This window comes from Mytilus galloprovincialis, chromosome 2 (genome assembly GCF_965363235.1).
Source record: "Mytilus galloprovincialis chromosome 2, xbMytGall1.hap1.1, whole genome shotgun sequence".
In the NCBI taxonomy this organism is placed as follows: domain Eukaryota; kingdom Metazoa; phylum Mollusca; class Bivalvia; order Mytilida; family Mytilidae; genus Mytilus; species Mytilus galloprovincialis.
The window spans coordinates 9,495,808-9,520,078 of NC_134839.1; the positions used below are offsets into that span (position 1 = coordinate 9,495,808).

General features: G+C 32.1%; 1 protein-coding gene across 2 annotated transcripts in view; it reads right to left on the reverse strand.

The window, feature by feature from the left end:
• LOC143062837 (uncharacterized) overlaps positions 1–8,939 on the reverse strand; it is a 40,954-nt gene extending 32,015 nt beyond the window's left edge. The window contains exon 1 of one of the 2 annotated variants that reach the window (XM_076234647.1): positions 8,581–8,939. In XM_076234647.1, coding sequence (XP_076090762.1) covers positions 8,581–8,668 — 88 coding nt within the window. In that variant the 5' untranslated portion in view covers positions 8,669–8,939. The remainder of the gene's footprint in view (positions 1–8,580) is intronic. The other variant, XM_076234645.1, reaches the window with a different exon arrangement.
• Positions 8,940–24,271: the final 15,332 nt, after the last annotated feature.

The following is a 24,271-nucleotide window of genomic DNA, read 5'->3' on the forward strand; positions in this document are numbered from 1 at the left end:
CCCTGAATAGTCTTCTCTTTACTACAGATGGCGATGCTATATTTGATATAGCTTGTTAGACCTATATGGACCTATATTCACATATTTGTTGATTCTATATTAAAACAGATAGGATTACACTTTGGTTACATAGTTATGGCTTTGTGTTGTTATCATGATTCAGTCAATGATCATCTATTACATATTTTGCAGTATAATAAAACGCAATTAAACTAATTGCTATGCAGTTGCGTGCGTTTTGATGATGCCATCCTTTGAAGATGTGGACGCAATGTTGAATGTTCATGTATTCATTTCAACATTTTTCTTGGGCAAAGGAAACTATTATTTGTCAATAGTAAATAATGCAGGGTTAGAGAACAAATTATATCTCCCGTGTTTGTAGTATTACAGTTGCTCACGCAGTGCCCTATGTTTTGTCAATATCGGGAGATTTCATTTGAAAAATAAGTAATTAGACTTCTGTTTTATTCAGTGGTCATTAGGCCATTATGACAACAACAAAAATAAACCAAAACCAATAAAAAAAAGCACTTCTTTATTATTAATACAAAATATTTTGCCAATAAACCAAGTCATAAAGTGGTTTACCTTTATTTATAAACACTAAACGCCCAGTGGCAAATGTTTCATTTAAGTTCAGAAAGAAAACAAATAAACAATAAATATAATAGGTATAGTTCCTAAAATCAAAGTATAATAAGTTGTGGTATTCATCTTGAAACGATGACAGAAAAAATATGTCATTTGATAGATAGTTTATTCTCATAAAACCATGCAAGTACAAAGGTTACAGAGAAGTTAAAAAAAATAGTATACATAAAAATAAAAAATGCATTAAAAATGCATAAAATTCAAAATTTCGGATGAGATTACATATAAAAGAATATATATATAGACTTGTATAGTCAAATGTAAAAGCTAAAATTGTATAAAGAAATACTTTCTATAAGTATGTTAATTAAATTATTGTTGTTAAGAAGGAGTGAGCTTACTATTAATACATCTTATAAAATTGCAGAGGTTTCTTAGTGTCTTTGGTTTTTGTGAATTAAACAGTTTGTTGAATGTAAAAATGTTATGTCTTGTTATTAGTCCATTTGGAATAAATCTTCTTCTTTCATCTTGTAAAGCCGGGCAAACAAAAATATAGTGGTATTCGTCTCCGATACAGCCCGTAACAGAGAAGTGATCGAATTGATGTTTCTTTACCGTCAAAATTAGCTACGTTATCGAACAAACTTAATTGAGTAGTGACCGAACTATTGGTACTTTAACGTCAAAAAGATTGACAATGCCCACAAACTTTCATGTGTCGATAATCAAGTTTAATACCGATAATATTGAAAATAATTCTAATAATATGAAACAAAATATGTCCATGCACCATTTCGATTGGGCGAAAAGTAGTCATTTCATCAAAGTCAGAACAGAAAAAAAAAAAGATTTATGGAAGGACGTCTTGATAGTATTATTTCCTTTACAATTTTACCCAAAACTAAAAGAAATATACTGGTAAACAATTAAATAGGTGTTTGATAGGAATGAAGTCCTTTATTTTTTCGGACTACAATGTGTACCGTATGTGTGATGGATTTGAATTCAATCAATAACTTTGAAATGTTTTCTCATATGTATACACAAAAGGGAGGACTGGTATTTGTACTTCTGTTAGAATATGTCTTCGTCCGTTTCACATGCCAAATTTTTTTCTAGTACAGTTTAAACAGGAAAATTTTGTTGAGAATTTTTTTTAATATGACAAAATAACGAGCAAAACTATTTCTTTCAATGGCACACACAGAGAACATTTCCGTACATTAAATCTTAGGACGGTCAGAACATTTTAAGGACGCAACAGATCGAAGTACAATTTTAAGTAGTACATAGATGTGCAATAATTCAGCTTCCTGTACATGTTCATGAAGTTCTAAATTTTGAATGTTGATTTCTTTAAAAAACACCATTTTTTTACAATAAAAAATCTCAAAATGTCCGTTAAAAATGAAAATTTTTGACCATGAAAAATCACATATCTAAGAAAAGCAGTCGTTTAATTAATTATAAGAAAGTTTCAGTATATATCATGTCAAATTTCTTTAATTTGAGAGTTTTCCTTTAGTTACAAATGTAGCTCCATGTCTGATGGTGAAATAAAAATGAATGTCTCAGAAAGTGGTGAATTAGTTTCCATAAATGACAGATGAATCGGGCCAAGCTTAGCCTAACTTACAGTAAACAGACTACTGTAACATTGACGCACTCGTCGAACTGTTTAAAAGATTTGTGTTTAAGACCAAAAATTTATACACAGCTTCATTTATAAATTAATCTGAATTTCATAGCGCGTCGTCACAATAATGAAAGTTATAAAACAAACTCTATAACCAGCAGATCTATACTTCTATAAAGAAAGTATTCTTGTACAAAAGGGTATTTTTTTATAAAACTATAGAATAGATAGTTTACCACAGAAATCTTAAACGGAAGTTTCGACAATTTTAAACAGAAGAGATTTGAAAATAAATTTAACTTTAAACACTGAAATAATTTTAATACCTCGAAGGTGTAAAGAATAAACCAACAATCTCAATCTTTAAAAGTGTCTTCATTGCACTGACCGACGAGTTCATGTTTACAGTAGAAACAGTGGATGTGACTCCAATAAATTCATTACCATTGTAGTCATGAATATTTATCGCTTATATTAAATTGATAAAGTTTATCGAGGTCGCACCAACTGTTTCTACAGCTAAGATCAGTTACATGTAACATGATCTCGTCGATTCGCACAACGAAGCCATTGTCTATGACAGAACACACATTCTAGATTATGTATTTTTGTTTCCGTCAGTTCGAAAGTATTTGATCATTTCAACTCCTGGCCACAGACCACAATTAAATTCTCTATTAGTTCTTTATAACGTTTTGTTGAATTAAAAAAAAATGCATCTAATCTTTTTGTCAATTTTTGTGTGTGTGTAAAGTACAGTTCTAGTCCAAAAATATATCCAACATTCAGAAAGATTGCTCTGCTGTATTTTACAAATTTAGCCAATACACATCCATACCCCTATGGACAAGTCAAGAGATGTTCCGAAAACTGTAAATATCACCTTTTTGCAGCTTGCCTAATCACTCTTTCCATATTAAAATCAGTTAAAATAAAACATCCAAAAGTTTATTTCAGCTCTCTTCTTTCATTTCCAACCCAGAAAAACTCAGAAATAAATGAGAAAAGGAAAGAAAAAAAAAATAAAGAAAAAATACACTTTAATTAAAGGGAACTATATTCGGACAACGAAAAGCGGGATCATTAATTGTGGTCTTGGGCCTCCTTTGTATTTCATTATATGTGTCATGAACAAAGACATATGTTCGATGGAATAATGATTTCCTCGTAACAAATGATAGAAATTTCGGAGATCCCGTATTTGATCCTTTACCGTTAAAATGAAAATGCCAATGACAGAGGTTGGTTATAAAAAATGTTTTACTGTGTTAAAAAAACTTCGACTTAAACAATGAAAACTTACACGTTGGACATGAAATATTTTGTCGATGAAGAAAATAAAATTATGTCACTTCTGAAATAAGTTTGTCGATAACGTAACTTATTCTGACGGTAAAGAAACGCGAATTCGATCACTACTCTGTTACGGGCTGTATCTCTTTTTGTACATATTGAACATTTTCTATCACTTCTTTCAATGTTATACCATCTCCCCTTTTCTATTGGCAGTGAATGATTCGATGTTCGGAATTTACAAAGTGTATATATATCTCGGTCATTTATGATGTTGAAATAATTCTCAAATTCAAAATGTTCCTTAAAGAGCCTATATGTAATGCATTTTGATGTGTTCTGAATAGCTGAGTTCCAAATTTGATTAAACTGGTCAATTAATCTAAGTTTGATACTTTTTGGTAACCATTTGGTGAGGTCTGTATTTTGCACATAAAATAAGTTTGAAAATCCGGCATTGTCCAATATATTTTTAATGTTCTTTATCCATAAAATATCATCATTGTTTGTGTGATATCGGGAATATACAAATTTGTATAATATTGATGATAACTTGTTTTCATCTATAAGCAGCCTGCTCCAATATGTTATCATTCGGCATTTAATGCTTATTTCCAATGGGTAACGTCCAGTTTCACCGTACACAATCATGCTTGGGGTAGATCTCTTGAGGTGTAGTAAATGCTTTAAAAATGCTTTAAAAATTTGAGATGAACTTGTTCAATAATGTCATTTTTTCCAAATCCCCATACTTCACATCCGTATAGAAGAATTGGTTTCACCAGTTTGTCAAATAACTCTAATTGGCATTCAATTGATAAATTACACTGCCTCCCTTTTTTTAATAACGTTGTACATAGCTTTTGTTGCTTTTTCTGATAGTCTTTTCTTTGCTTTATTGAAGGATCCGGATCTTGTTAACAATAGTCCAAGGTAGTTAAATTCTTTCACTATTTCAATTTCATTTTCTTTATAAATGAAATTAATATTATTAGGCTGTCTTCCTTTAGAGAAAATTAAAACTTTAGTCTTAGATGTATTTACTTTAAGTTTCCAAGTATCACAATATTCACTGAAGCAATTTAATTGCATTTGAAGGTCTTCCTTTGTTTCTGACATTAGAACAGTATCATCGGCATATAATAAAATGAACAGCTTTAAATAGATATTGAGGCTAGTTTCAAGGGAGTTCGATATTGCGAATAAACTTAGAACATACAGACTTTTTAAGAGAAATATATATTTTGAACCTTATAGGAATCTGAGAATTCAGATGTCAAAATTCAGAATTAGAAATAGAGAGAGGTAGATACAGGGGGACCTCAGGCAAAGGATAGAATTTGTAATCTTTGTAAAAAAGAAGTGGAAGATGAACTCCATTTTTTTACTAAAATGTTAATCTTTAGAAAGTGAGAGAGTTTCCATTATTTCCAACATAGTTAAAAGTTACAAAAACTTTCACAATTTAGATTATCAATCACAATTTATTTGGCTAATGTCCAATGAAGATAGTCACATTTTTTATCAATTGAGCAATTTAATTAATAATTTGAATGTTGTTCGAAAACAACTATTAGAAACTTAGTAAATTTATATATTTTACTGTCAAAAAGACAGAGGCATAATTTAGATATTTGTGAAGCTTCTTAGTGTATGATCATAAAAGCACCAGGGGAAAAACCAGAATATTTAAATTCAGATTCCTATACTTTTTAGGATCACTGCATGTATTTGTCAAAGTTGAAACATGGTACATTGTTTTAGAAATATACATTAGTGTGTCTTTCTTTTCTTCGTTGTAATCATTAATTTAATTGTATTCAAATAATTATAATCATTTTGTAATCATTTGTACCAAATTTAAATTGTGATTATTCTGCCTGTAATGGGCGTTTTTAATTGACAATAAACTATATTTGATTTGATTTGATTTGATTTGTAATAGATGCCATCCATGATGAAGGTCGGGATTAATTTGTCTCCTACTAGAAAATGAGCATGTTTTCGAAAGAGACAGCACTTTTGGCTTGCTGTCACCTATACTAACCTGTCACAGAGTTAACACAGAGGATATGCCCAACCTTTGGCAAGGATTAGAACCGGTCGGAAAAAGACCTAATATTTATGTGTACCGAATTAAAGACTTTTTTCCCGGGTTTGTTCTTACATGAGCAGAACAGCGTGCACCACATGTCAAACAAATCTGCTTACCCTCGATTTCGGATTGGGTTCTTATTGCTGAGTCTTTAGTTTTCTATGTTGTGTTTTGTAAACTGTTGTTTTTTTTTTTGTTTTTTTTTAAATTTATTGTATAAATAATATAGAAAAGTACGTATTTAACACCAGAATTTCCCAAACTAAATCAGGTTAATAAGACACAAGAGAATAGCATGTTATTTCTACCTGTAACGTCAACTTAAAGCTTTTCCGTTATTGCAACTAATGAGCGACAAAACCATTGAAGCAATAGACCTTTATAAACAAACAATAATCGTAATTTCTGTATCAAAAGCTGCCTGTTATAACACTGATACTATCTAATAACATATTGATCAAGGTAACGCTCAACTATTGTCCTGGGACTAGAGAATGCAACCAAACATATTCATCCGAACGCACCTGATAAAAGGTTACAATTTAAAAATTCAATAAGATCTTTAAAAATCAACTGACGTGTAGAAATTGACAATCGCAATTAAAGTAGTTTTGATATTAAAAATCTCACAAGATTTAATGAGATTGTACGAGATTTTAGTGCACTGTATTTTATACTTTATTGAGTAAATCGTTTATATTATCATCAACGAAAATAGTATAAACTTATAAGTATATGTTATGTTTATGTTTTAAATGCAGATTTGATGGGTTTACCATGAATCTATGTCTTATGGAATAGGTTGTTCCTAAAATGATAGAAAAAAAATAATACTAGTACTTAACGTAATCTTTTTATTTTTTTATTTTTTTATTTTGTGTTTTGTTTTTGTTTAATTTTATTAGTTTAATTTTTTTCGTTTGTTCGGATTTTGAGTTCCTATTTTTGTCTAGGTGGTCACTCTTTTTCTTTGACTCATCACTTTCATTGTTCCCAAGACATCTTCTATCTCTTTGACTGTTTTTCAAAATGCTTTTTTTCATTTTTCAGTTTCTTCATTCTCATTTTTATGTATTGCATTATTTACGTTTTAATTCAATGTTTTTATAATGAACCCAGTATATATTACATAGTACTTTTTAATTCTAGTCAAGTTAATAACTGAAGAAAAATGACCTTTGTCCCTTTCACGCATTACCATGCTATTACAAAGTGTAGATGCATATATTACGAGAGACTAACTTAAATATCTAACAAAATTATACATAGTGTACCCAATTGACACATTCTTTACATCTTTTTAATACTTTAATGATTCGTTACCACAACCTTGTGAGTCAACATACATAACATGTATATATGTAATCTCATAGGGAAACACTTTTAATCATTTTTGTTCTCTTTTACATTTTTTGAATCTGTGAACCTTTAAGTTATCTAGAGGAATCGCTAGTCTGACTTACCAACATAAGAAGCCATGTATCTTTGATGAGCTTCATATAAACACAGAAGGAGTTGGTCAAGCATTATACAAGCATGTATTTTTCTATCTTTTTCATACGCTACCAAAATGCAGTAGGTAACATCGTCCTGGACATGCATGAACTTTTGGCACTGGACGTTAATCAACCAACAATCAATCAGTTGGTACTTGACCATTCATTAATAAAAGCATGTTTTATTTTCTATCAATTTCGTACGATACCATTATAGCTATAGAGAAGGTAACATCGCCCTGAACATACATGAACTATTTGTCACTGGACGTTAAGCAACCAATATTTACTCATTGGGTCCTTGGTCATGAATTGGTACAAGCATTTTTTCCTGTCTTTTTCGTACGAAACCAATAAACAGTATGTCAAATCGTCTGAAAATGCATGAGCTATTTGTCGCTGGACGTTAAGCAACCAATAAAATTAAGAATGGAAATAAATGGGGAATGTGTCAAAGAGACAACAACCCGATCATAGAGCAGACAACAGCCGGAGGCCATCAATAAATCACTGGGTAACATCATATTTTAATAGAGTTCAGTTATTTAGAAGCTATGTTACTATGAATAACAGGAAAGGTATATACGTTTACGAGACAGCAACATAAATTCCCGTAACAGGAGGCTAAAGTTCAAATGCGTTATTCAACAATAAACAAGATCGCATAAAGTATTGGCAATTAGTAAATAAATTAAAATTTGATTTCCATCGATCTAACATTTACACCAAATCTAACAAAATGATGTTAAACACTTATGAAAGTTGACAAATGACAAAAATTTACAATGTTTTTGGTTTAGTCAAGTTGCTTAATGTGAAGTGTGTTTATATACTCAAATTAGTTATCCAAACGTAAAAATTGTTATGTGTGCATCAAGTTTTAACTTTTGGATTGGTCTTACTAATAGCATAGTGGTCATTATGATTTCGAGATTGCCCTGTCGTCTGACGGTCTTTTGGGGTGTGTTAGGGCAGTAAGTCGTTCCATGTTAAAAACAAGTTATGAAAGGCCATAATACGTCAGTGCGATCTCGGACTACTTGTTATAGGAACTTTTACTTGTAGTAAAACAAATAAGTAAGCGTCGAAAGTTATCAGTCTTTATTTCTTAAACCCTTGTATTATGAAGATTTTAATGTATTTAAAGATAACCAATTTGAATATAATGAACTTATCCGGTCATGTACAAATATAGTTATAACTACAATTTCAGTTTAAAACAAATATTGAATTTAGAAAAAAAGATTAGTTATAAATAGTTCTTCTAATTAATAAGGAATTAAAGGCATGTACAAGGTAGCATCAATTAATAATCGCTCAGATGAACCGTTGACTGCATCGTAAGTCATATTTGAAAAAGACAGCTTCTTCGTTCATCAATACAACTTGAAGCATATCAATTTCAAACAAATTAAATATTTATTTTATATTTACTAAGAGCAGATTAAATTTCAATATCTTACCTGTCTTTGAAAATATTCCAATTTGAATAAAAACCAAAATAATCCAACATTTCCTCGAACGTATAACAGTATTTATTACAAATTCCATTGTTTGTCAACAGCTAACTATGAAATCAGAAAATGGAATAACTTTTATATTGCTCACTCCGGAAATCTGCATACAATCTTACTAATCAGATATTTGAGAAAAAAGTAATAGATTCCGATAAACTGTTATATAATAGAGGAGTTCCGGACCTCGATATTCCAATCAAGACACCGGAATAAAAATTGATCGTTTACTATTACTGCTCTCTTAAGTATATATGATATTGATTCATTTAACAATAAACCAGTATACAATGGTTTTCGCACTATTTCAATAATTCATACTTTTCAGTGTTGCTTACAAAAAGCAAACAAATTGTTTACAAAAAATCAATCTGACCTTTTCCTTTCTTTTCAATTTTCAACAAACAAACACTTTAAAAAGACAAAAAAAGTCACCCGTTTTAAAGTTTTATCGAAATAGCAACATATTTTCAAAAGAGAAAAACGTAAAAAATAATATATATCCAAGAAAATATTGATAATGATTCTGTTAAATTTTATTCGTCGATACTTTAATAAAATTTCAAAAACTAAGGTTGATTGTATGTATCAACCTCCAAAGCTTGGTAAAAAAATCCTCGTGACCCCAAAATCAGATGATAATAGACAAATAAAACGTAACTACTGACTTTAGATTATTTCAATTTTCTATCATACTTATTCATTAAATTGAATTAAAATACGATATTAAAGTATATATATTCAGACGATTGTACGATAATAATAATCAAATGAACATTTTAACGTTAAAATGAAGCACGATTCTTGTAAACTTCAATTGTATTTATGAAATACGTATATTAAGTATATCGAAATGTTGTGGTTTTCACCGTAGGATATGATACTTGTGGTTATGAGCTACTCGAGAACTAAGCAGGAGTAACAATTTATGGTTTAACCTGATATCAACATTAATAAGATAACTGATAGTGTTCCAAATATAATAATCAAAATTATATTCTGATAACTTTAAAATAAAAAAAAATTGCTTTTCTTCATGTGAGATTGAAGTGTTAAGAGTACTCATTTCATTTAAAAAAAACAACAACATAATAATTTACTTTCACGGATTTGGCTATACTTTTTGGAATTTTCGGATTATAGCTCTTCATCTTTCATATAAGCTTTGGATTTTACATATTTTGGCCACGAGCATCACTGAAGTGACATGTATTGTCGAAATGCGCATCTGGTGCAGAAAAATTGGTACCGTTAATGTTATTACATCAGTGTTTAATAGTTATTGGAAAGTTATCTCATTAGGAATAAACTCGTCATAGAAACCCTAATTGAAATTTTGTATAAGCGTCAGACGCGCGTTTCGTCTACAAAAGACTCAATAGTGACGCTCGAATTGATTTTTTTTAAAAGGCCAAATAAAGTATGAATTTGAAAAGCACTGAGGACCAAATATTCCTAAAAGTTTGCCAAACAGCTAAGGTAATCTATTCCTGGTGTAGTAAAGCCATAGTATTTCAAAACAAAAAGTTTTGTAAACATACCATATCAATGACAATTCATTTCAAAACAGAACTGTTGACACATATTTACATCATCTTCTGATATGTAGACGCGACATGGAAAGTATATAATATATGCTATGAAAGACCAGACAAAAGTCATTTGGATAAAGAAATCGAGAAATAAACAAGTTGTACCCATGGTAGTATCAAAGAAATATTATGAGAAAATAGCATTGAAATCAAATTGGCTGGTTTGGAGAAGTGACGTTTACAAGTTGTCTGTCCCTACTAGGAATAAATGACCAGGTAGTACGGTTATGTTTTGCTTTGATGATGTACAGCCACAACGTAGAGTTATGGTACGATTGTCCAAAATGTTAATAATCCAAGTAACTGATTTCGTAGTAGTTGAACTAAAATTTTGATGCGTACGAATGATTGAATGAACGAACGGACGAACGAATGAACCCAGCAATCACTAAACAAACCCCTGTTTCGGTACGATGCAGGGTTATAAAAAACTGGAGTATTATTGATATACTTGAAATCTAAATAAACCTTTAAATTCCATTGTCTTGTCCTCTATCTGATGTTTACTTCTAAGGGTTTAAGAGCTAATTTTTATGAGCACTGTGTCTGGTCAACAAGATACCTAGTTGATGTACAATATATAAGAAAAGGGACCATCGTCTTGTCATATGAAACTAGGTTATGTCCGGTATACCAGCAACACGTTGGAATGTTTTACGGAATAACCAAGATTAAGACCGCTGTCTTATCAGCTAGATGACGGTGTGATATACGGATTATCCGAGATTAAGACTGTTGTCTTATCAGCTAGATGGGTCAGGATCCCTAATGGACCTTATGATGAGGAACTCAGATGACGTAATTAAAAAAAAATATTAGTCCGACATACAATTGTGGATGCTGTGATTTTAAAAATGGACATAAATGAACAATAAGAACTGTTTTTATAGAGCTGATGTGATGAGAAAAGAAATATGTAGATTTGACATGAAATGAATTATTGGAAAGGAAAATTTTTTTATTGAACTTTATGATCAGAATTTTTGGATTTTTCATGGGGAGAGTGACGTTTTTCACCATCTTCCGGTGTCCAGCAATTTGCGAAAGAAGTAATCTCACTTGCCACCCCGAAAATTTAACCAGACATGTATAAATGTATCAGCTTCGATATGAGTCATCATACATGTTCAAGTAAACGATATGGACTGAGCAACGGAGGAACACGTTACCATTACCGCCTATGGAGAATTAATTGTAAATATTGACCAAGATGCAGTGGTGAAGTACGGAATATCCAAGGTTAAGACTGTTTTTTTTCCCAGCTAGATGATGTGGTGGTTTATGGAATATCCAAGATTAAGGCTGTTGTCTTATCAACTAGTTGATGTGGTGGTGTATGGAATATCCAAGATTAAGGCTGTTGTCTTATCAGCTAGATGACGGGGTGGTGTACGGAATATCCCAGATTAAGACTGTTGCCTTATCAACTAGTTGATGTGGTAGTGTATGGAATATGCAGGATTAAGGCTGTTGTCTTATCAACTAGTTGATGTGGTGGTGTATGGAATATCCAAGATTAAGGCTGTTGTCTTATCAACTAGTTGATGTGGTGGTGTATGGAATATGCAAGATTAAGGCTGTTGTCTTATCAACTAGTTGGTGGGTGTGGTGGTGTATGGAATATCCAAGATTAAGACTGTTTTCTGATCAGCTAGATGCTGTCACCACCGGTTGGTGAATGGAATACTGTGGATTCATTTATTTTCGTGGGTATCAATTTTCGTGGATAGAGAAAAAAAGACGTTTCGTGGTATACGTAAATTCGTGGATCGCTGATTACAACAACAAAAAATAGATACGTAATTCGTGGATTTTTTTTTGATTTAGGAGATCATATAACCTCCTTGGTTTGATCAATAATAAAACAAAACAAAAAAGAAGGAATTCATTGAAAAAGTTTTGAATTGTCAAACTCCTCGCTTTGTCATTCTAGGTTAAAGTGTTCATTGATAACTTCGATTACAATAATGGACAGAGACAACTAATTATTTGTTTGTTTTACAATTTATAAATTCTTGTCTGAATTCTATAAGGCATTCAAAACTTTATGATTGAAAGCTCATTTCCCTTATCACGATATAATAAACAGTATAAGGTGTGAAAATAAATGTTCCTGTCGTAAACACTTTTACCTACGGGCAATATCCCTGTCAATGCCTGTACTTAATCCTATTGATTTTTAATCGCTGTTTAACCAAACAATGACACGGTAATTAACAACTTGCAGTATTTTCCATAACAGTTTTAATCAATTTTAAAAAGTAAATTATCACTGATATTTGATATATTTATTATAGATTTAATCAAAATACTTGTATCTTCTTTCAATAAAACACACGTGTTATGTTACAATGTTTATCGCTAGTCAACACTATACTAGAACTGCATAACATAACCGGAAATAAACATCCGACTCCATACACATTTCTCGGGATTATTCTTCGTTGAATTCTTAAATTCGTGGTTCGCTGTGACCCACGAAACCCACGAAAATTGGTATACCACGAATAAAAATGAATCCACAGTATCCAAGATTAAGGTTGTTGTTTTATCAGCTTGACGCTGTCAACACCAGGTGGTGTATGGAATATCTAAGATTAAGGCTGTTGTCTTATCAGCTAAATGCTGTCACCACCGGGTGGTGTACGGAATATCCAAGATTTAGGCTGTTGTTTTATCAGCTAGACGCTGTCACCACCGGGTGGTGTATGGAATATCCAAGATTAAGGTTGTTGTCTTATCAGCTAGATGCTGTCACCACCGGGTGGTGTACGGAATATCCAAGATTAAGGCTATTTTCTTATCAGCTAGATGCTGTTACCACCGGATGGTGAACGGAATATCCAAGATTAAGGCTGTTGTCTTATCAGCTAGATGCTGTCTTCACCGGGTGGTGTACGGAATATCCAAGATTAAGGCTGTTGTTTTATCAGCTAGATACTGTCACCACCGGGTGGTGTATGGAATATCCAAGATTAAGGTTGTTGTCTTTTCAGCTAGATACTGTCACCACCGGGTGGTGTATGGAATATCCAAGATTAAGGTTGTTGTCCTATCAGCTAGATACTGTCACCACCGGGTGGTGTATGGAATATCCAAGATTATGGTTGTTGTCTTATCAGCTAGATAATGTCACCACCGGTTGGTGTATGAAATATCCAAGATTAAGGCTGTTGTTTTATCAGCTAGATGCTCTCACCACCGGATGGTGTACGGAAGATCCAAAATTAAGGCTGTTGTCTTATCAGCTAAATGCTGTCACCATTTAAAACGTATTTTCATCCCTTTATGAACCCCTGACTGTGGAAAAAGTGTTCCATAATGAAACTGACATTGCACAAAATATAGCTGTGTTACTATATTTAGGAAATAAACACAACTAGTTGCAGTATAATACAATTTTCTTGCTAACTGGATATCATGGAGTTGTACAGTATATTGGAAATTAGATTGAAAAAATTAGAAGTCTTATCAGATTTACACTGAAAACTTGTTCTGTAATTCCTAGACTTTTGATTTGTTTTGTCAGCTAGACATTTTGGTGATGAACGGTATAACGAAAACCAAATTGTCACCGTGATAGCTAGATTTTGTGGGGTTCGTGTTGCTTATTATTTAGTTTTCTATGTTGTGTCTTGTGTACTAGTATTTGTCTGTTTATCTTTTTATCTTTTGGCCTTTTATCCATGGCTTTGTCAGTTTGACTGTCCCTCTGGTATCTTTCACCCCTCTCTCTTCCAGACACTGGTGTACCCGCGATATATTGAAGTATAAGATGGGTGCCCGGTCAGCTAAACACCAAGGTATACAGGAAATAAGAATATTTATGTGGGTGTATTGATTGTCTTTTTTTTTTGTATACTGCACAGTCCCGCAGATGATCCTGCTTCAACATGTTGAACAAGTTATAAAACTTTTAAAGATCAGATGTTAGGTTTTTGTGATATTCCTAAATGTAGCTCTTCATGTTGTTACTATTGGTAGCTATTTATTATACCAGAGAAATGTTTCGTAGCTTTCAAGTTTGTTTAGTTTCTTTTTATTGTGCAATTTGATGGTACCAAAGATAATCTGCATTTTCATTAATTGAAAGCAGTTGTCTCTGCATTGAAAATAATTCAAATTTATTACAACACAATCAAAGAAACTGGCATATCTTATGTCGATATCTGCCACACAACATGCATTGTTATATAAATAATCAGTCTTTATATCTGATATCTTCAAAGACAAAGAAAACAGAGCAATGTATATAAAAGATATTTTTAGAATTATTGGTCATGCTAGTTAGTCCCTTGGTAGACAAAAAGGGGTTAGGTAAATTGTTGACTCAAAACCAACCGAAATGGAAGCTATGAAAACTACGATGTCAACTATTTTGTATACAAGAGATATAAATGATATAATTAGATAAAATAAACAATCTTATTAAACTGTTATTGATGTAATGGTATTGAAATATATATTAACATCTTCTTAATAAATAAAACAAAAACATGTTCTTTTTGAATTATTAAAAGACCCTTTTTGTCTCCTTTTTAAAATTTTCAAACTTTATATCAATCTGATCTGGAAATCAAACTTTATATAACATGAATGAAGTGTATTCTAAATATTTTGCATTTTACACTAAAGTCAGGTGATCTAAATCTAATATACTGGCACTGGAAAGTTTACTTATATTTTGTTTACTAAACAAAAAAAAAACTGTGCATGTCTTATTTTAATATTTGACTGATTAGAAAAATGATTCTCTTTTAGATTAACATAGAACATATTTGGAATTATCTGGTGATCAAATTTTGTACAAAATGAAAGAAATGTACTTTAGATATCTGTCTCTATCATGCAGAATAGTCGAAAATGCTTTATTAATTTCCAAAGTTTTGAAGTATTCCTACATCCTATCGATACTGTTCAGTTATATATTTTGTTACTGTTGGTATCTGTTAATAAGATAAACAAATATATTCCATCTCTTGATGTTTGATTGAAACATTGAAAGTAAGTCTATGTTATAAAAGACAGTCTATGACTTTTGAACAGCGTCATACAACTGTTGCCTTTGCTTGTATAACGATACGTTTTTTTATATATATATAACAAATACCACCAACAGCAAGTTCAAAACAATAACCTGTTATTTCGTTTGATAATATGGCATTATAAACATTATCTGACATCACAAACGCGTTTATTAACAATGTGTATCAGATATCAATACCATTAACGGAACCGATTTTACTGCACCAGATGAGCATTTCGACAATAAATGTGTCTTTTTCAAAGATGCTTGCGGCCAAGATATTTATAAAATCCAAAATCTAACTACAAATGTACCAACCGGATAAAACATAAAAAGGATCTTTTTTTTTAATTATAGTAAAATCCAAAATTTGATAAAAAGCTTTTCATATCGAACTTTGAAACCTGATAATTTATACTTATGTGATCAACCATGAAACGATTAATGATTGAATCATTGAGGGTAAATGGAGTATTAACGTTTGTTTTGATAATTAAATAGAGAAAAGCTATCAAAATATTAAAAGTTTAAACAACAAATTGGCCTACAACTATAACTATGATTCCAGTGAATACTATAGAATTTGAAGAGAAAAAAAACCAAGGACACTATCATATTAATTTGTGATAAACTATGATTAATATCAATCATTGGCAATTGTGCGAGACGAAACTTTACGATTAGAATTTGCTGGACTTTTTTTAATTTGCCAATTTCCTGTAAGCGGAAGAAATCAGTGAGGTAATTTACTTCAACCATACTGATTATGTCAATAACAGCTAGCAAACAATATAACATATTAGGTATTTTCTGAATTGTCATACCCCCTGTTGTTATTATCTTACTGGTACATCTCATAAGGGTCATACCCCCTGTTGCTGTGTATCTAATTGACACAATTTACCGGTGACATGCTTTATGTGTAAAGCTTCTTAACAATACTTCATATTAAAACAAAAAGGCAAAAAGTCCCATTTCCTTTTATCTAACTGACAGATCTGATTTTTTCTTTTTAAATTCGAGAAAAAATTAGCAAATTGGTACTGTAATGGTTGTTTTGATAAATGGCTGCATTCATGTCTTTTGTCGAGTTGTTTGATTCTCCATAAGAATAGTTATGGAATTTTTGGTCCTCAATGCTCTTCAACTTCGTCCTTAAGTTAGGGTTTTTTCAACTTTTTTTTATTCGAGCGTCACTGGTGTTTTTTTTTTATAGACGAAACGCGGGTCTGGCGCAAATACAAAATATCAATCATGGTTTCTATGATGAGTTTATTAACAAAATCTGTGTCGATGCCACTGCTGGTGGAATTTCTATTCCCCGATGGTATCACCGGCCCAGTAGTCAGCACCCTGTGATGACACGAATTATCATTGATGTGGTCATAATTATTTTACTGTTTACAAATCTTTGAATTTTTGAAATACTACGGCTTTTCTACCTTTGGTATAGATTGTACTGGCTGTATTTGGTAATTTTTAGTTTTTAATGCTCTTCAACTTCGTGCTTTATTTGTCTTATTAACGTTTGTTTACTCGCGCGTCACTAGCGGGTCTGTTGTAGACGAAACGTGCATCTCTCGCAAATACAAAATTTCAATCTTGGTATTCATGATGAGTTTATTGAAGCAAGCATCTCTGGTGAATCTTGTGTAGACCAAACGTGTGCCTGTCGTACACTATTTTCCCTTTCATGAATGTGACCTACCGAATTAGACTATTTACCGGATTTGTTATCACATAAGCAACACGACGGGTGCTACATGTAGAGTAGGATCTGCTTACCCTTCCGGAGCACCTAAAATCACCACTAGCTTTTGTTTTGGTTCGTGTTGCTTATTCTTTAGTTTTCTATGTTGTGTCATGTGAACTATTGTTTGTCTGTTTGTCTTTTTCGTTTTTAGCCATGGCGTTGTCAGTTTATTTTCGATTTATGCGTTTGACTGTCCCTCTGGTATCTTTCTTCCCTCTTTTAATCCTGGTATCTATGATGAGTTTATGTGTACACTCATATTCTATAGAAGAAAAGAAGAAAGACCGTTTAAATCATATCGTGATGTTAGGTGGTAATAAAAGAGTGTAAGAATCTATTTAACGTCACTTTTAAAATTATAAGCCTGGTATCTTTGATAACTATCAACTTAAGCATGTATAACCTAACATAAAAATCTTTTCTGACATTATCCAATATATAACTTTATTTTCGATCACATCTATTACTGCTTCTTCTGCTGCATATTCATAAAATATTTGTCACTGGACCATTTAAATCAATCAATTGTAAAGAGGAATCCAAAAACACTTGATGTACAATGGTAACTATAACAGTAACACATATCATAATTTTGTAGTAGGTAGCTTGCTGACAAATATTTCACATAAAACAAAAATAATAACGAAATGCGAGAAATATAGAATACTTTCTTAAATAAAGCTTTTGTTTCATTTTTGGAAGTTTGTTTTCAAATGTATGAACACACGTACTATACTGTCAACGATTACGACTTTCCGTGACCGTACGTACCATTGACAAATATTTTTAAGTGATTAAAATTGTAAAATTAGTATATTGGGATATTAATATTGTAAGCTCAAGCACACCAGGAACAGTTAATCAGGTAAGGCATAAGCAACCTAAAAACTCAGTCTTTAACCAATATGTTTTTGATTACAGGTGTTGTCTTATGGCCTTAATTAAGAAAATAGTAAAAAAGCAAAAAAAAAAACGAACACCTAAGAAATTCAAAACGTAGGAAAGTCCCTTGTCAAATGGCTAAAGCCCCAGTCCCACTAGACCACGATCGTACCACGCTCACCGCGATCTAAAATAAATTTAGATCGTGGTGAGGTCGCGGTATGAACGGCATGAAAATGTAAATTTTCGTTGCTTTCACGATGCTACTACGTCCTCTCTACGCTTCTACAAAGATCCTGCTACGATTATACCACGTTCTCACCGCGCTTATTCTGCGACCTCACTACGCTTATCAAGATCTTTCTACGCTCTTCACGTTCTCACTACGACCATACCACGAGTTATCCGATTGCAACACGATCTTACTGCGATTATTACACGTTCTTATCACGATTATACAAATTTTTATAAAAAATCTTTTCATTATTCTGCAACCAAAGTATGGAATAATTTACCACTCGAAATAAAGAAATGTCCTAATGTGGAATTATTCAAGAAACATAGTTATAATCATTTTCTTGAAAATTATATGCAAGTCAACTAATTTGTTTTCCTCCAACAAAACTATATCAAATATTGTCATTTATTACCCTTTGTATATTTCAATGATTGAATTGTGTATATACTAGTAATATATATTGTAAATTAATGTATGAATGTATGAATGTTAACTGTATGCATGTATTTTGTTTGAGGGCCTCAATGAAAATTAGACTATTTCTAATTGAGTTACCCTCTTTAAATAAAGAATTTATTATTATTATTATTATTATTATTATTATTATTATTATTATTATTATTATTATTATTATTATTATTATTATTATTATTATTATTATTATTATTATTATTATTATTATACTACGTTCATAGCGCGATCTTACTACGTTCTCAGCAATAACGTCAACATCGTGTTCCATATCAATACAGTTCAATTCCTTCTATTTCTGATTAAATCGTAGATTTCTCGGAAACAATACAGTCATGCCACCAAAATCTACCAGAACATAGTGGGCATAGTGGTAGAAGTTGATGTAGAGGCAGAGGGAGCAAAGAAACGAATCCTGATCAAGCAGAGATGTCGGACCGACCAATCCAACCTAAATTACAACCTATTGCTGGTCCATGAAGCTCAATGACGATATTTTAGTGAACGATAGCAGAGATGACATAGATGTATCAATATATATAGGAAGATGTGGTATGAGTGCCAATGAGACAACTCTCCATCCAAGTAACAATTTATAAAAGTAAACCATTATAGGCCAAGGTATGGCCTTCAACACGGAGCCTTGGCTCACATCACACTAGTGTTAAACCATTTAAACGGGAAAACCAACGGTCTAATCTATATAAAAACGAGAAGCATGGTTGAGCCGTTAGAGCAAATGGATAATTACATTCAAACAAACAAAATCTAGGGAGCTTTTTTTATATATTTTATGTGAAAATGACAATGAGAATGATGGTCGTAGTGTGAACGTAGTCAGGTCGTAAGAAGAGCGTGATGAGGACGGCAAGAACGTGCAGGAATCGTACTATGGTCTTGAACAGCGTGGTATAGTCGTAGTGGAAGCGTAGTTAGGTCGCAGTGAGAACGTGATGGTCGTAGTGAGGTCGTGATAACGTCGCTGTGCGATCGTAGCGCAGTCTCTCCGAATAGAATCACGCTTTCGCTACGCTCTCGCTACGATTGTACAGCGACCTTTGCGATCTTACTACGATCATAGTGCGCTCTCACTACGCTTCTACTACGACCTGATTTCGCCACGACCGCACCACGATTGTTTTGAACATGTTCAAAGTTGGCCACGCTCTTCACGATCTTGAAGACCTCACCACGATCGTGATACGACCTTACTGCGATCTACACGATCGCACTACGATCATCAAAATTTACATTTTTTTTACAGATCGTAGTGCGATCGTGGCCTAGTGGGACTAGGGTATAAATCACACAAGTGAATCACAATTTATTCCTGTCTTGGAACAGGCATTTTCTAATGTAGAAAAAGGGTGATTGAACAAGATTTTATTGCTAGCTAAACCTCTTAGTTAAAATTTCATTATATTGACAACAGTGTGTGAACAAAACAAACAGACATCTTTGGTAAAAATGTCAAAAAAAAGGATATAGCATTGTGTTCTAATTTTAATGTTTAGCTGTTTTCTAGTACCAATCTTTGTTTGATATAAATTATATTTCTTTACTGTAACTTTATTAACTAGCAATTTAAAATGATTAGAATACTAAAGATTAAGTTAACATATCATATAAAAAAAGTTAACAAATAAAGGCAACAGTAGTATACCGCTGCTCAAACTCATAAATCCATGGACAAAAAACAAAATCGGGGTAACAAACCAAAACCGAGGTAAACGAAATAAATATAAGAGAACAACGACACAACAATACAATGTAACACACACAGAAACGGACCAAGCATCAGACAAAATCCCACGAGAAAAACAAATATAACATCAAAACCAAATACATGAATTTGGGATAGACAAGTACCGTGACACGTCTTATCGCAATGTGAATTTACACTCAAAATTAAGAGAAAACATACGACGCAACGTTAAAATGTAACACACACAGAAACGAACTATAATATAACAATGGCCATATTCCTGACTTGGTACAGGACATTTTTATTTTATACAAAAGTGTATTCTTTTTAAATATTTGTTGATAGATCTGTTACATGTAATTATTAACACGTAGCTTTTAATCAATTTCAGTTTTACATTAGCATGAAATCGGTTAGGGTCATTAAAGACGGAAATACGAATAAATTTATATAATTAAATATCAACATGGTTATTGAAATTGAGAACCTCCAATAAAAAAGGTTAAAAGTGAGAAAAAAAACTTCCATTTTATAGAAAATTCAAAAAATTTTGATACTATTTGTTGTTCTTTTACAAATATTAACGACACGAAGAAAATATTGAGGTAAGGATATTGAGACATATATTGTTTTACCATGGCGTTCTGAATCATTTGATTAATGGAAATCCAATGATATAAATGAAGGTACGAGTTTATTATCACCCGCCATCTATAAACTCAAAATGATAAGAACATTATCATGGTAACTAATCTCAGAGCTACTAATAAACTGTCCGCTAGACGTATTTTTTGTCTACAAATGACTTAGAAGTAACGTTCGAATAAAAAAAAGTTTAAAGGCCCAAATAAAGTTAAAGGGCATCGAGGACCCATTATGACGTAAAGGTTGTCAAATACAGGTTGACAGCCATTAAGGTAATCTATCCTTGGAAAATATATGCCACAAATAGTATTCAAAATACCTTTCATGAAATATATAAAGGCAACAGTAGTATACCGCTGTTCAAACTCATAAATCCTGTGACAAAAAACAAAATCGGGGTAACAAACCAAAACAAAAAAATATAATAGAAAATGTTGCAGATTATTTTTATTCCAAAAAAAGTAACAATTTTAAAGTAGAGAAAGAGATATGTATTATTACAGGTAGGATGATGACTAAACCCGACAAATAAAATATATGATGACACAAAGCAGTAACAGAGCATATATAAACAAACTAAAGCAAAGCAAAGCAACCAAGGTGCACACACCAATTAATAAATTTATGTCATGGTGTGATGTCAATTTTCGATACCAACAAACAATCACATACCGAAATACCTTGTACATTAAAGTCTATTAAATAGTTTTTCCATCTTACCAATAGACAATTCCACAAGGAGAAGAAGAACACGAGCCGTCGTAACTTAATACTAAGTCAATCAATGTAATTATATAAACCACTTTGTCGTGAACAGAACTATCTGACGCAACATATAATGATATAATATAATAACAATGTTATTCCTTTGACGTTATCCGTTGGGGACCAGTAATTCTGTTAATACGTCAAATCCTATACCACTAAAACCATTACTGAGTTTACGTAACGTATGTTGGAATCGGAACCGTGTCTTATATTAGGTTATTATATCAGAATATAGTTTAGGCTAATATTGGATTTCCTTTTTAAGGAATTGATACTGATTATAATCAAAGAATACAAAACATGTTTTCTTGATATAAACATAATATAAAAAAGTGTTAATGAAACGACGTCCTCAAAAGTCAAAAAATAAAAAAAGGTCATGGATACTTGTTACAAAAGAGAACATCGCCAAACTCACCAAAGTAAGAGGGAACGAATGTTTGAACATAAATGTTATATATGATTGAGCATTCCTCCCAGCCGACTACTTTTTTTTTTTTATAAAATATTACTTTAAATCGTTATCATGCAAAACTGTCTTATAGATAAATACGCCCTAAGCAAAATTCTACTTCAATCTTTGTTTCATCAATTTAACTCATTTTAATAAGTATTATATTTCACTTTGCAAAAGGCACATTCTGTATCTGTGATGTCATGTTCAAAAACAAAAGAGCCTGATTCATGCTTGTATATTTTTAAGAGAAACTGACATCAAAAGGCCAAGAAAACTTACATCTTTGACAAATACGAATATATAATTTAGAATGGAAACGGGGAGTGTGTCAAAGAGATATCAACCAGACTAAAGACCAAAACAGTCTAGGGACATCACAGTTTTTGGCCTCCTGACATGAAATAATAAATATATAAACTGATAAGCATAGGTAACGTATATTCAAATTGAGGTACTTGCAAATCATAATTACCTCGGAAGCATCAACCGGTAATAAATACTAATAAATATACATGTGAAATCATAACTGAGCTACATTTAAATAACACGGTTAACCAATTACTAAAGTATGCTTGTTTTGACGGAACCTTTTACTAATGTTAGAAAGTCGTTCAATTCAATGGAACAGTATATCTCATATACGCGAGGTACTACATAATCAAGTTCATATATAATACAAGTTCTTGTTTACATGGCATTCTATTGAAATCGCAGACAACCTACTTTAATATAGATGTCAATCACTGTATCGGTTAATTCAGAGAAGCCATTAGAGATAATGTTCAAGCATAGCCTCTTCATGATAATTTGGCTTCAGGATATTACACTTATAGCTATAGTGTTTATCACAAACATCTTATTCAACATTTAGTCGATTTCAAATAATTACTGAGATTTGTAAAAAAAATCAACATTTCGTATAGAAAGAGTACTGTTGAGTTTTGATTTAGGATATAAGCCTGTAAGGCAGCAAATATTTTTTTTAAAAGAAAATGACAAGAACCTATAGAAGTCAAAATACGGTTTTCAATAATCGGCAAGTGCTAAAATTGTCCTTTGTTTCGAAAAGGTGTGGCTGCACTAAGCTGCTTATACTTTTTCCTTTGCTTGTGCATTTAGAAAAATATATAGCTCAAATACTTACCAACAGTTTTATTTTGAGAAAAGTTCATGTGTTTTAAAAATAATTCAATTTCAACTCCATTCCCCACCTCACTCACGCTAAAAGATCAATTTGTAGATATTTTTCTTAAATATTGGGATTTGCTGCTTCTCTAGCATGTAAGAGCAAGAGAATAGTCTGGTCATCTTAGAGACAAACCAATGTGTCCGGATAGGATGATATGTCATCATGCGGACCTTTTGAAGTAGCTAGTTAGAAATCCGATAAAGTGTGTTGGTCTAAAATTGAGAATTGAAATGAAAAAACTCCAAATTGTACACAAGAAACTAAAATTATAAATAGTAAGACGAACAAAGGCCAGAGGCTCCGGACAGTCGCAAAAATGTGGCGGTGTAAAACATGTTTATGAGATCTCAACCCCCCCCCCCCCTATACCTCTAGCCAATGTAGAAAAGTCTAGTATGAATCAGGCCTAATATATATCACTTGTATTTCCTATCATGATTTCATTGATAGAGGATTGCTGCTCACAAGGAAGCTATTAGACCAAGTGTTCCACATGGTGATGTTGAAATCATTCTTCGTAAAATTTAGGAACGCCATCATGAGTTGGTTGACTGTTATTGAATAACCGTTTCACAGATGATATCGGATATGTTCCTTATGTCGTAACTGCAATAACCTTCCCTTTTTACGAATGTGACCTACCGAATTAGATTAATACACTATTTAGCGTATTTGTATGGGTCCCACATGTGGAGCAGGATATGCTTACCCTTCCGGAGCACCTGAGATCACCCCCAGTTTTTGGTGGGGTTGGGTTGCACAGTCTTTTTTTTCTGTGTTGTATTTTGTAAACTGTTGTTTGTCTTTTAATCGTTTACGTATTTTGCCATGACAATGTCAGTATGTTTCGACTTATGAGTTTTACTTTCTCTTTGGTTATATTCCGTCTCTCTTTTAAGGATCATTTTCCTTTG